Genomic DNA, 14,464 nt, shown 5'->3' on the forward strand with positions numbered 1-14,464 from the left:
GGCAAACAGAAATACTAGAAGAGAGGGGAACCACTACACAGAACTGAATCAAAGATGGCGAACAGAAATACTAGAAGAGGGGTACCCCTACAAAGAACTGAACTGAATCAAAGATGGCAGACAGAAATACTAGGATGGAAGCAAATGTAAGGGATTATAACGTAATAACTAATCATGCAAAAACATGTACAGTTGACAGGAATGTTAGTTCATGTAGAGACAAACGATTATGCATTTTGTTTTAATCATAGTTCATTTACGAAAATCGTGATTTAGCCAGCTAGCTGACTAGCTAACATTAGCCAGCTAGCTGGCTAGCTTTATGGGTGTTGTGACATGAGTATGAAATTGTAATTCTGGTTGTTTTAGGGACTCCTGAAACAACCAGCAAACCAGACTGTCATTTTGGGAAACAGTGGATGTATAGAATCTAGCTAGCTGAAGATTTTACTGCAAATTGAATGTACAATTTTGTAAGCTTGCCTTGCTGATATTTGCCATGCAGATAGATGAAATCACGTAGCTAGCTATGTTCTTGCTTATTGTGCAGTGGATGATTAAAATCCCTCTATGCCCATGGATGTGTAGCTAGCTATCTAGCCGATCTGTGTATGGACCCAACCGTTTGGTATACATATTAGTTCAGAACCTAGCTATGAACCTCAGCTATCACAGCCAGTTGTATCAACTTCAAAACAGCCTGAATGACATTAATGAAGCCTATGGATTGAGTAGAATATAATATCATGTTGTGCCAAGGATGCAAGTCATATATACATGTAGTTATTACCATGCATGAGATCCCCACATTGTAGCCTGTACATTTAATATATTCACTGATCATGTACTGTACCTTGGCAAATAAATGTGCAGTTTAGGTATGAATGTCTTTGAGATGATTATTCAGTCATATCCAATACCAGGAGTATCAAATTCCAGTCTTTGAATGACACTGTGTCTTCATGTATGTATTACAATTATACACTTCAACAGTGTTTACCAATCTTGGTCCTGGGACATCAATGGTTACACATTGTAACTAATAAACTAGAAACAGGATTTAACTAGTTAATTCATATATACAGAAATATAATGTTAAAAAACAGTACACTACACTTCCTATGCATCATGTAAATACTCCAACACCGGTTCATCTCAACATCTAATGCCCTTCATCTGCATTGATCTGATAAACACAGGATAGGTGGAGTATTTCATCACATTACACTTCATTTCAACCAGTAGAGAATGTGAAACGCTTTATTGAAAAGCTCATTATCCAAGTGTTATAAATACAAGTTCAATCTGTACTTCAATGCACATCTGTTGTGCATTATGAAAGAGGAGGTGAGAGAGGTGTAAAAGACAAAGGGAAAGAGGTAAGCACATAGGAGCAGGGAAGGCAGCACATGATTAATGAATCACAGTGCTACATAAATATTCTCTCAGTTCATCACAATTACATAATAGTGTCTCTAGTCGGCCTAAAGGTTATCTTAAAAGCAGGTGAGGTGGCGATGATGGGACTGGGGGTTGGCATCCTCTCACATCAAAAAATATCTGCAGACGAGAGACAGATGGAGAGAGAGAGCATGTTTAAGCCTTGTGTTTTTATTTTTTATTCTAACATTGTTAGTCATCAATCAGGAGGTGAAATGCAAAACTGACCTTGGATCATTAACTCTGGGACTACTGCATCTATCTGTATTTCAATGTAAAGCATCTCTTTAATAATACTTCCTGTATAATATAAACTGACCTGGGATCATTAACTCTGGGACTACTGCATCTATCTGTATTTCAATGTAAAGCATCTCTTTCATAATACTTCCTGTTGTCCTGACCAAGTGACCTCTCACCTCTGATCATGCTGTGCCCTCTATGTAGCCAGTTCAGATGCTGTAGGGGTTCACCGACACAGCTGATATAACCTAGAGGATTCAGGGAGAAGGGGAGAGAGGGATGAAGTGAAGGAGAGAGACTGTTATTGAGAAAAGAAGGTAGTTAAAGCCACAGTGTTCAACAGGAATCTGTGTGTGGCCTCACCTGATGTCCACACCACACTAAGTGGCTGCAGAGTACTTTATGCTGAAAAACATGAACGGACACACAAGGACAAACAATATAGCGTAGTTATAGAAATAATGAAGTGTCTTACTAATCTCCATGGTTGGCCCTCTTGCCTATTCTTTGAAGGTGGAAGGAGCCACAGTTATACACCTGAGCCTGCTTACTGCACAACACAATCCATCAATCAGATTGATACATGAGTGTGTAGGTGTGGGTTATAGGGTGTCTAATTGCTCTACATTTTTTCAAAATGGGTGATTTAAAACAGCCTGTTTTGTTTTTGCACAGACATCACACCCTTACCTAAACAGCACCCTCACCTGAGAAGTAGAAATCAAAGGGAGAGAAACTGTGAATTGAATAACTGCAGTTGACATAGTTAAGTAAATGGAAGAATACTCTTATTGCAATGTGAATGGCTCTTAAAAGAGCCTTTGGTTGTGCATAGTGTAGTCTGTAGTCTATGGTGTTGCCAGGAGTAGGGGAGTGTGTACTTACGTTTTGCCCTGTCTGCATCCTGGGAGTAGGGGAGTGTGTACGTTTTGCCCTGCGTGCATCATGGGAGTAGGGGAGTGTGTACTCACGTTTTGCCCTGCGTGCATCCTGGGAGTAGGGGAGTGTGTACTTACGTTTTGCCCTGCGTGCATCCTGGGAGTAGGGGAGTGTGTACTTACGTTTTGCCCTGTCCTCATCCTGGGAGTAGGGGAGGGTGTACTTACGTTTTGCCCTGCGTGCATCCTGGGAGTAGGGGAGTGTGTACTCACGTTTTGCCCTGTCCTCATCCTGGGAGTAGGGGAGGGTGTACTTACGTGTTGCCCTGCGTGCATCCTGGGAGTAGGGGAGTGTGTTCTTACGTTTTGCCCTGCGTGCATCATGGGAGTAGGGGAGTGTGTACTCACGTTTTGCCCTGCGTGCATCCTGGGAGTAGGGGAGTGTGTACTTACGTTTTGCCCTGCGTGCATCCTGGGAGTAGGGGAGTGTGTACTTACGTTTTGCCCTGCGTGCATCCTGGGAGTAGGGGAGTGTGTACTTACGTTTTGCCCTGCCTGCATCCTGGGAGTAGGGGAGTGTGTACTTACGTTTTGCCCTGCGTGCATCCTGGGAGTAGGGGAGTGTGTACTTACGTTTTGCCCTGCGTGCATCCTGGGAGTAGGGGAGTGTGTACTCACGTTTTGCCCTGTCCTCATCCTGGGAGTAGGGGAGTGTGTACTCACGTTTTGCCCTGCCTGCATCCTGGGAGTAGGGGAGTGTGTACTTACGTTTTGCCCTGCGTGCATCCTGGGAGTAGGGGAGTGTGTACTTACGTTTTGCCCTGCCTGCATCCTGGGAGTAGGGGAGTGTGTACTTACGTTTTGCCCTGCGTGCATCCTGGGAGTAGGGGAGTGTGTACTTACGTTTTGCCCTGCCTGCATCCTGGGAGTAGGGGAGTGTGTACTTACGTTTTGCCCTGCGTGCATCCTGGGAGTAGGGGAGTGTGTACTTACGTTTTGCCCTGCGTGCATCCTGGGAGTAGGGGAGTGTGTACTTACGTCTTGCCCTGCGTGCATCCTGGGAGTAGGGGAGTGTGTACTTACGTCTTGCCCTGCGTGCATCCTGGGAGTAGGGGAGTGTGTACTTACGTTTTGCCCTGCGTGCATCCTGGGAGTAGAGGAGTGTGTACTTACGTTTTGCCCTGCGTGCATCCTGGGAGTAGGGGAGTGTTCCTGCTCAAATCATTTTGATGCACTATGAGAGGTAGGCACGCTTTTTCTGTCGTCTTCAGAAAAGCTAAGGTATTAGCAGGCTCCTCGAATGATCCTACTCCGCTAGCCAGCACCTCTCCTAAACAGGTGTTCACCGGACGTGCTACCTGTCCCAGACCTGCTGTTTTCAACTCTCTAGAGACCGCAGGAGCGGTAGAGATACTCTCAATGATCGGCTATGAAAAGCCAACTGACATTTACTCCTGAGGTGCTGACCTGTTGCACCCTCGACAACCACTGTGATTATTATTATTTGACCATGCTGGTAATTTATGAACATTTGAACATCTTGGCCATGTTCTGTTATAATCACCCGGCACAGCCAGAAGAGGACTGGCCACCCCTCATAGCCTGGTTCCTCTCTAGGTTTCTTCCTAGGTTTTGGCCTTTCCACAGAGTTTTTCCTAGCCACCGTGCTTCTACACCTGCATTGCTTGTTGTTTGGGGTTTTAGGCTGGGTTTCTGTACAGTACTTTGAGATATCAGCTGATGTAAGAAGGGCTATATAAATCCATTTGGTTGATTCTACTCTGCTAGCCAGCACCTCTCCTAAACAGGTGTTCTACTCTGCTAGCCAGCACCTCTCCAACAGGTGTTCTACTCCGCTAGCCAGCACCTCTCCTAAACAGGTGTTCTACTCTGCTAGCCAGCACCTCTCCTAAACAGGTGTTCTACTCTGCTAGCCAGCACCTCTCCTAAACAGGTGTTCTACTCTGCTAGCCAGCACCTCTCCTAAACAGGTGTTCTACTCTGCTAGCCAGCACCTCTCCTAAACAGGTGTTCTACTCCGCTAGCCAGCACCTCTCCTAAACAGGTGTTCTACTCTGCTAGCCAGCACCTCTCCAACAGGTGTTCTACTCTGCTAGCCAGCACCTCTCCTAAACAGGTGTTCTACTCTGCTAGCCAGCACCTCTCCTAAACAGGTGTTCTACTCTGCTAGCCAGCACCTCTCCTAAACAGGTGTGCGTTTCTTTCGCCTCTAGATTGGATGCATTGATCCATTGTTAACGTTCTGTTTAAGACTGTACTTACTGGTGTTAATCAGATCGATCTTCTTCCTCCTCCTACAATCCAAAAACTACATCCTCTTCTTTAACTGAAACATCTTTCTCTTCTTCTTTCACGGTAACAGCCTCATCCTCTACTTGTTTTTGTATTGTAACAGTCTCCTCTTCCTCCTCCTCTTTGACTACAATGTTCAGTCCCAGAGCTTCTTTCTCCGTCCAGCAGACCTCCTCTTCTTTAACAGAAGGAGAGTAGTTTAGTGATCTCATGGTCGGAGATGTTAGCTAGCTAGGCTAATGCTAACTTAACCAGCCAACAAGTACATACGACAGAAGTGTGTTTAATACACAGCGACTAATATACACCAAAACAGTGTAAAGAGCGTGAATGTTGTAGCTATGTTTGCTCGAAAGCTACCGAGGTGTCTGACTAGCTGTTGTTGTTGAAGGAGCGTCCCGTCCACTAGATTATACGTCACACTGGCAGTATCGCCTGAACCTAAAAGACGCACATCGCCATCTGCTGATTGGAGTGGGTAACGCAGTTGAGGAACCAAAAGTTTATTTTTCATTTATTTCATAAAAGTGTAATCTAACCAAAGTCTTGCAGATGTTTACATGGTTTGACACATCTGCCAGGTGATTCACTTCTAACCGAAGTCTTGCAGGTGTTTACATGGTTTGACACATCTGCCAGGTGATTCACTTCTAACCGAAGTCTTGCAGGTGTTTACATGGTTTGACACATCTTCCAGGTGATTAAAAATCTAATTTCAGTACCAGTGTATTATATATATTTTTTTTCACCAATGTCATGAAATCCAATTGCAACTCCTCTACGGACTCGGGGGAGAGGCGAAGGTCGAGAGCCATGCGTCCTCCGAAACACGACCCTGCCAAGCCGCACTGCACATCTTGACACACTGCTCGCTTAACCTGGAAGTGATACTGCCTGGATTAGAACCATAAAATGATGCAGCTGATGATCATTAAATTAGAATCAGAGACTGTAGTTACGCCTCTAGTTCGCCAATGACAAGCATACCCATTACATGATGCAGCCACCACCATGCTTGAAAATATGTAGTCAGTGATGTGTTGAATTTGCCCCAAACATAACGCTTTTGTATTCAGGATATAAAGTTAATTATTGCAAACAGAATGCATGTTTTGGAATATTTGTATTCTGTACAGGCTTCCTTCTTTTCACTCTGTCATTTAGGTTAGTATTGTGGAGTAACTACAATGTTGTTGATCCATCCTTAGTTTTCTCCTATCACAACCATTAAACACTAACTATTTTAAAGTCACCATTGGCCTCATGGTGAAATCCCTAAACAGTTTCCTTTCTCTCCAGCAACTGAGTTAGTGACTGGGTATATTGATACACCATCTAAAGTGTAATTAATAACTTCACCATGCTCAAAGGGATATTCAATGTCTGCTTTTTTTTACCCATTTACCAATAGGTGCACTTCTTTGCGAGGCGTCGGAAAACCTCCCTGGTCTTTGTGGTTGAATCTGTGTTTGAAATTCACTGCTCGACTGAGGGCCATTACAGATAATTGTATGTGTGGTGTACAGAGATGAGGTAGTCATTCAGACATCATGTTAAACACTATTATTGCACACAGAGTGAGTCCCTGCAACTTATTATGTGACTTGTTAAGCAAATTCTTTACTCCTGAACTTATTTAGGCTTTTAATTACATTTGTAAATATTTCCAAAAACATAATTCCACTTTGACATTATGGGGTATTGAATCCATTTAACCCCAGTATCTCTACTTGCACATTCATCTTCTGCTATTCACATTCACATTCCGTACCATTCCAGTGTTTAATTGCTATATTGTAATTACTTCGCCACCATGGTCTATTTATTGCCTAACCTCTCTTATCCTACCTTATTTGCACATGCTGTATATAGATTTTTCTACTGTATAATTGATTGTATGTTTGTTTATTCCATGTGTAACTCTGTGTTGTTGTATGTGTCATTGCAAATGAGAACTTGTTCTCAACTAGTCTACCTGGTTAAATAAAGGTGAAATAAAAATACTTGTGTGGGTTGTAGACTCCGTCTCATGCTACCACTAGAGTGAGAGCACCGCCAGCATTCAAAAGTGACCAAAACATCAGCCAGGAAGCATAGGAACTGAGAAGTGGTCTGTGGTCACCACCTGCAGAATCACTCCTTTTTGGGGGGTGTCTTGCTAATTGCCTATAATTTCCACCTTTTGTCTATTCCATTTGCACAACAGCTTGTGAAATGTATTGTCAATGAGTGTTGCTTCCTAAGTGGACAGTTTGATTTCATAGAAGTGTGATTGACTTGGAGTTACATTGTGTTGTTTAAGTGTTCCCTTTATTTTTTTGAGCAGTGTACTTAACATAGTACAATCTAGTAGCATCAGTAAAATCTGTTGAAATAAAACCACAGATAAATATACCTAACATAGTACAATCTAATAGCATCAGTAAAATCTGTTGAAATAAAACCACAGATAAATATACCTAACATAGTACAATCTGATAGCATCAGTAAAATCTGTTGAAATAAAACCACAGATAAATATACCTAACATAGTACATCTATTACACAATACATCACAATACATCAGAAATAGTTACACATTATAGATCCATTCATGGATGTACAGGTCTGTTGGATAAACCTTCAGAAATAGTTACACACTATAGAGATCTATTCATGGATGTACAGGTCTGTTGGATAAACCTTCAGAAATAGTTACACATTATAGAGATCCATTCATGGATGTACAGGTCTGTTGGATAAACCTTCAGAAATAGTTACACATTATAGAGACCCATTCATGGATGTACAGGTCTGTTGGATAAACCTCCAGAAATAGTTACACATTATAGAGATCCATTCCTGGATGTACAGGTCTGTTGGATAAACCTTCAGAAATAGTTACACATTATAGAGATCCATTCATGGATGTACAGGTCTGTTGGATAAACCTTCAGAAATAGTTACACATTATAGAGATCCATTCCTGGATGTACAGGTCTGTTGGATAAACCTTCAGAAATAGTTACACATTATAGAGATCCATTCATGGATGTACAGGTCTGTTGGATAAACCTTCAGAAATAGTTACACATTATAGAGATCCATTCCTGGATGTACAGGTCTGTTGGATAAACCTTCAGAAATAGTTACACATTATAGAGATCCATTCCTGGATGTACAGGTCTGTTGGATAAACCTTCAGAAATGTCCGCTGCTGATTTCTTCCAGGTGTCCATAGCGGACACCCTGGTCCTGTGAATCCTGGCCGTGGACAAATTCTCAGTCAGAAACATAAGTCAGAACACAGCCTCTCTATTCTCTCATGTGTTTTCAGGTCCTCTGACTGGGAAAATGTCTTTCCACAATGAGAGCAGTGGTATGTTGTCTCCTCCTGTGTATTAGTATGTTGGAAAGGCTTCTCTCCTGTGTGTTTTCTCTCATGCGTTTTCAGACCCCTTGACCACCTAAAACTCTTTCCACACTGGGAACAGTGGTAGGGCATTTCTCCTGTATGTATTCTCTCATGCGTTTTCAGAGTCCCATACCACCTAAAACTCTTTCCACAGTGAGAACAGTGATAAGGCTCTTCTCCTGTGTGTATTCTCTCATGCGTTTTCAGACTCCTTGACCACCTAAAACTCTTTCCACAGTGAGAACAGTGGTAGGGCTTTTCTCCTGTATGTATTCTCTCATGCGTTTTCAGACTCCATAACCACCTAAAACTCTTTCCACAGTGAGAACAGTGATACGGCGTTTCTCCTGTGTGTTTTCTCTCATGCGTTTTCAGGCTCACTAACCACCTAAAACTTTTTCCACAGTGAGAACAGTGATACGGCGTTTCTCCTGTGTGTTTTCTCTCATGCGTTTTCAGGCTCACTAACCACCTAAAACTTTTTCCACAGTGAGAACAGTGATAAGGCTCTTCTCCTGTGTGTATTCTCTCATGCGTTTTCAGACTCCCTGATAACCTAAAACTCTTTCCACAGTGAGAACAGTGGTAGGGCTTTTCTCCTGTATGTATTCTCTCATGCGTTTTCAGGTTCCCTAACCACCTAAAACTCTTTCCACAGTGGGAGCAGTGGTGTTGGTTAGGCGTCTCTGGGTCTGTTTCCTCTGAGGAACTCTTCCCGCTGTCAGAGTCTGGTCTCTCTCCTGCCAAAAGACAAACAGATTATTTAGTTAAACAGAGAGACCTGAATGAAGCCTGTATTAAATAAAATTGTCTTCCTATGAGGTTTAATCTAGACTAGATCCCTCAATAACCTGAGGTCAGTCTTCACAACATTACATCATTAAAAATATACTTTGTGACGGTGAGATTTAAAAACAAATGATGTAGAGCTCCAAATCTAATCTCTCAGGGAATGTCATGTCATAATAAGAGCTCTATAATAATAGATAATATCATGGTTACAGGCTGAGCAGAGCTCTATAATAATAGATAATGTCATGTTTATAGGCTGAACAGAGATGGTTGTTTGCCATTCTGTGAGACAATTAAGTTGTGATTTTGTGGTGGGGGGGGACTCTGATGGTATACACATGTTACAGTTAAGCAATAAGACCCGAGGAAGTGTGGTATATGGCCAATATAGCATGGTTAAAGACTGTCCTTAAGCACGACGCAACGCAGAGTGCCTGGATACAGCCCTTAGCCGTGGTATATTGGCCATATATCACAAACTCCTGAGGTGGATCATTGCAATTATAAACTGGTTACCAACGTAATTAGAGCAGTAAAAATACATGTTTTGTCATACCCATGGTATACGGCCTGATATACCACGGCTGTCAGCCAATCAGCATTCAGGGCTTTAATCACCCATTTTAAAATGTAGCTTTAACATTATATTATCACATAAATTCCTATAGTACAGAACAACATTTTCAAGTATAGAATTTCAGTAGCATGCTGCTTAAAAACCACACATTCATTAAAAACCTTTAGAGAGTTAGAGCCCGTTTTTAAGACAGTACTTACTGGTGGTAATCAGATCTCCTGACTCCTCTGTCAATATGACCGTTATCTCTCCCTCTTTCTCCTGCTTCACTCCAAAAACTGCATCCTCCTCTTTCTCTTCCTCCTCCTCTTCTTTTACTGTAACAGCCTCCTCCTCTTTCACTCTGAACGAGTCTTCCTCTTCCTTCACTGTAACGTCTTTCTCTTCTTCTTTCACTGTAACAGCCTCACCCTCTAGTTCTTGTTTTACTGTGACAACCTCTTCTTCCTTCTCCTCTTTCACGACAATGTTCAGCCCCAGAGCTTCTTTCTCCGTCCAGCAGACCTCTTCTTTAACAAGAGTGGGGATGTTTAGGGAGCTCATGGTCGGAGATGTTAGCTAGCTAGTTAGCATTAGCGACTAGCCTAGCGCTAGGCAAATTTAAGACGTCTGCCTGACTAACAACGTAAATATGAAAATAAATGGGGCAACTCGCTATAAAACAGAAGTATGTCTAAAATACATAGGCAAATATGCACTGAAACAGTCTAAAAAGCTTGAATGTTTAGGCCATGTCGCCTAGCAAGCTACTGAAGTGACTGACTCGCTGTTGTTGTTGAAGTGTCCCGTCCACTAGATTATACGTCACACTGGCAGCATCGTCATCAGCTGACTGGAGTGGGTAACGCAGTATAAGGAAATGTTTATTTTATTTCCTGACAAAAAATTGTATTTTAAAATGTATTTCATTAAATAATATTATATTGATACGTCCAAAGGAAAGCATGTGTTGATTGATTAGTGAAGATGTGTAATGAATGAGAATTTAAACTTTACATCTAACGCTGCATTTAAGGCATTTAATTTAATTTTTCTATCTATTCAATCTAATAGTATCAGTAAAATCTGTTGAAATAAAACCACAGATAAATATACCTAACATAGTACAATCTCGTAGCATCAGTAAAATCTGTTGAAATAAAACCACAGATGAATATACCTAACATAGTACAATCTAATAGCATCAGTAAAATCTGAAATAAAACCACAGATAAATATACCTAACATAGTACATCTATTAAACAATACATCACAATACATCAGAAATAGTTACACATTATAGAGATCCATTCCTGGATGTACAGGTCTGTTGGATAAACCTTCAGAAATAGTTACACATTATAGAGATCCATTCCTGGATGTACAGGTCTGTTGGATAAACCTTCAGAAATAGTTACACATTATAGAGATCCATTCATGAATGTACAGGTCTGTTGGATAAACCTTCAGAAATAGTTACACCTTATAGAGATCCATTCATGGATGTACAGGTCTGTTGGATAAACCATCAGAAATAGTTACACATTATAGATCCATTCATGGATGTACAGGTCTGTTGGATAAACCTCCAGAAATAGTTACACATTATAGAGATCCATTCCTGGATGTACAGGTCTGTTGGATAAACCTTCAGAAATAGTTACACATTATAGAGATCCATTCATGGATGTACAGGTCTGTTGGATAAACCTCCAGAAATGTCCGCTGCTGATTTCTTCCAGGTGTCCATAGCGGACACCCTGGTCCTGTGAATCCTGGCCGTGGACAAATTCTCAGTCAGAAACATAAGTCAGAACACAGCCTCTATTCTCTCATGTGTTTTCAGGTCCTCTGACTGGGAAAATGTCTTTCCACAATGAGAGCAGTGGTATGTCTTCTCCTCCTGTGTATTAGTATGTTGGAAAGGCTTCTCTCCTGTGTGTGTTCTCTCATGCGTTTTCAGACTCCCTGACCACCTAAAACTCTTTCCACACTGGGAACAGTGATAAGGCTTTTCTCCTGTGTGTTTTCTCTCATGCGTTTTCAGACTCCCTGACAACCTAAAACTCTTTCCACAGTGAGAACAGTGGTAGGGCTTTTCTCCTGTATGTATTCTCTCATGCGTTTTCAGGTTCCCTAACCACCTAAAACTCTTTCCACAGTGGGAGCAGTGGTGTTGGTTAGGCGTCTCTGGGTCTGTTTCCTCTGAGGAACTCTTCCCGCTGTCAGAGTCTGGTCTCTCTCCTGCCAAAAGACAAACAGATTATTTAGTTAAACAGAGAGACCTGAATGAAGCCTGTATTAAATAAAATTGTCTTCCTATGAGGTTTAATCTAGACTAGATCCCTCAATAACGTGAGGTCAGTCTTCACAACATTACATCATTAAAAATATACTTCGTGACGGTGAGATTTAAAAACAAATGATGTAGAGCTCCAAATCTAATTTCTCAGGGAATGTCATGTTTATAGGCTGAGCAGAGCTCTATAATAATAGATAATGTCATGTTTATAGGCTGAACAGAGATGGTTGTTTGCCATTCTGTGAGACAATTAAGTTGTGATTTTGTGGTGGGGGGACTCTGATGGTATACACATGTTACAGTTAAGCAATAAGACCCGAGGAAGTGTGGTATATGGCCAATATAGCATGGTTAAAGACTGTCCTTAAGCACGACGCAACGCAGAGTGCCTGGATACAGCCCTTAGCCGTGGTATATTGGCCATATATCACAAACCCCTGGGGTGGATTATTGCAATTATAAACTGGTTACCAACGTAATTATAGCAGTAAAAATACATGTTTTGTCATACCCGTGGTATACGGCCTGATATACCACGGCTGTCAGCCAATCAGCATTCAGGGCTTTAATCACCCATTTTAAAATGTAGCTTTAACATTATATTATCACATAAATTCCTATAGTACAGAACAACATTTTCAAGTATAGCATTTCAGTAGCATGCTGCTTAAAAACCACACATTCATTCAAAACCTTTAGAGAGTTAGAGCCCGTTTTTAAGACAGTACTTACTGGTGGTAATCAGATCTCCTGACTCCTCTGTCAATATGACCGTTATCTCTCCCTCTTTCTCCTTCTTCACTCCAAAAACTGCATCCTCCTCTTTCTCTTCCTCCTCCTCTTCTTTTACTGTAACACCCTCCTCCTCTTTCACTCTGAACGCGTCTTCCTCATCCTCTACTTCTTGTTTTACTGTGACATCCTCCTCTTCCTCCTCCTCTTTCACGACAATGTTCAGCCCCAGAAATTCTTTCTCCGTCCAGCAGACCTCGTCTTCTTTAACTGGAGGGGGGATGTTTAGGGAGCTCATGGTCGGAGATGTTAGCTAGCTAGTTAGCATTAGCGACTAGCCTAGCGCTAGGCACATTTAAGACGTCTGCCTGACTAACAACGTAAATATGAAAATAAATGGGGCAACTCGCTATAAAACAGAAGTATGTCTAAAACACATAGGCAAATATGCACTGAAACAGTCTAAAAAGCTTGAATGTTTAGGCCATGTCGCCTAGCAAGCTACTGAAGTGACTGACTCGCTGTTGTTGTTGAAGTGTCCCGTCCACTAGATTATACGTCACACTGGCAGCATCGTCATCAGCTGACTGGAGTGGGTAACGCAGTATAAGGAAATGTTTATTTTATTTCCTGACAAAAAAATGTATTTTAAAATGTATTTCATTAAATAATATTATATTGATACGTCCAAAGGAAAGCATGTGTTGATTGATTAGTGAAGATGTGCAATGAATGAGAATTTAAACTTTACATCTAACGCTGCATTTAAGGCTTTGTCATATTCATTCAGTCAAACAAACGCTCTGCAGCGTCTGGTTTAACAGTGATCTACGTTCTATGAAAGCTGCTGGGAGCAAACTGGAGAATAGCTAGAGGAAAACAACGCTAACTGTGCATCCCCAGACCCTGGTATATCACCAGACTGCATACAAACCTAACTGCATGCCCAGGCCCTGGTATATCACCAGACTGCATACCAACCTAACTGCATCCCCAGGCCCTGGAATATCACCAGACTGCATACAAACCTAACTGCATCCCCAGGCCCTGGTATATCACCAGACTGCATACAAACCTAACTACATGCCCAGCCCCTGGTATATCACCAGACTGCATACAAACCTAACTGCATCTAAAATAACTAAAATATGACTGCAGATCAGAAGAGCAGAGACACACAGAATGATGGCAGGGAAAATCCCCAACATCCAAAATAGATAGATTCCATGATGGTGAAACAAAGCTTCCTGAAGCATTGATGCTTTACAACCAATAGTCTCAAAAATAGGTTCATCACTCAAGGCTTTGAGCAACACAGAATTTAGAACAGACAAATTATTATAGATGACGTCCCACACCGTAGCAGCATAGCCTTTATGTCATTATTATAGATGACATCCCACACCGTAGCAGCATAGCCTTTATGTCATTATTATAGATGACATCCCACACCGTAGCAGCATAGCCTTTATGTCATTATTATAGATGACATCCCACACCGTAGCAGCATAGCCTTTATGTCATTATTATAGATGACATCCCACACCGTAGCGGCATAGCCTTTATGTCATTATTATAGATGACATCCCACACCGTAGCAGCATAGCCTTTATGTCATTATTATAGATGACATCCCACACCGTAGCAGCATAGCTAAACCACTGGTCGTGTTTGAGAGCATCAAATCCATGCTGCATTGTGGGTAAATGGTGACTGGCTGACTGATTTATAAATAATAATGAGTAGTTATTTATGATGTAAGGTGATTTGTAGATCAGTCAGTCGCCTGCAGTGTCGAACCAGCCCAATACCAA

At 41.7% G+C, this 14,464-nt stretch overlaps 3 protein-coding genes across 4 annotated transcripts in view; 1 reads left to right on the plus strand and 2 right to left on the minus strand.

Moving 5' to 3' along the window:
* Nucleotides 1-14,464, plus strand: part of LOC139548844 (zinc finger protein 180-like) — a 274,302-nt gene that overhangs the window by 194,683 nt on the left and 65,155 nt on the right. The gene's annotated exons all lie outside the window — the stretch shown is intronic.
* LOC139549976 (parathymosin-like) overlaps nucleotides 1,247-14,464 on the minus strand; it is a 253,145-nt gene continuing 239,927 nt past the window's right edge. The window contains exons 1-2 of one of the 2 annotated variants that reach the window (XR_011669958.1): nucleotides 1,860-2,592; nucleotides 1,247-1,560 (exon numbers count right to left, since the gene is read on the minus strand). Coding sequence is in view for 1 of the 2 variants with exons in the window: in XM_071360600.1 (XP_071216701.1) it covers nucleotides 1,550-1,560 (11 nt within the window). In the remaining variant the exon portion in view is untranslated. Of the gene's footprint in view, nucleotides 1,561-1,859; nucleotides 2,593-14,464 lie in introns of those variants that run through there. The other variant, XM_071360600.1, reaches the window with a different exon arrangement.
* Nucleotides 10,643-13,255, minus strand: LOC139549106 (zinc finger protein 32-like). The gene is made up of 2 exons (XM_071359238.1): nucleotides 12,651-13,255; nucleotides 10,643-11,860 (listed from the first exon to the last, which is right to left on the minus strand). The coding sequence occupies exons 1-2, from the start codon at nucleotides 12,946-12,948 to the stop codon at nucleotides 11,427-11,429; spliced, it is 732 nt and encodes a 243-aa protein (XP_071215339.1). The 5' UTR covers nucleotides 12,949-13,255; the 3' UTR covers nucleotides 10,643-11,426.

This window comes from Salvelinus alpinus, chromosome 2 (genome assembly GCF_045679555.1).
Source record: "Salvelinus alpinus chromosome 2, SLU_Salpinus.1, whole genome shotgun sequence".
Taxonomy (NCBI): Eukaryota; Metazoa; Chordata; class Actinopteri; order Salmoniformes; family Salmonidae; genus Salvelinus; species Salvelinus alpinus.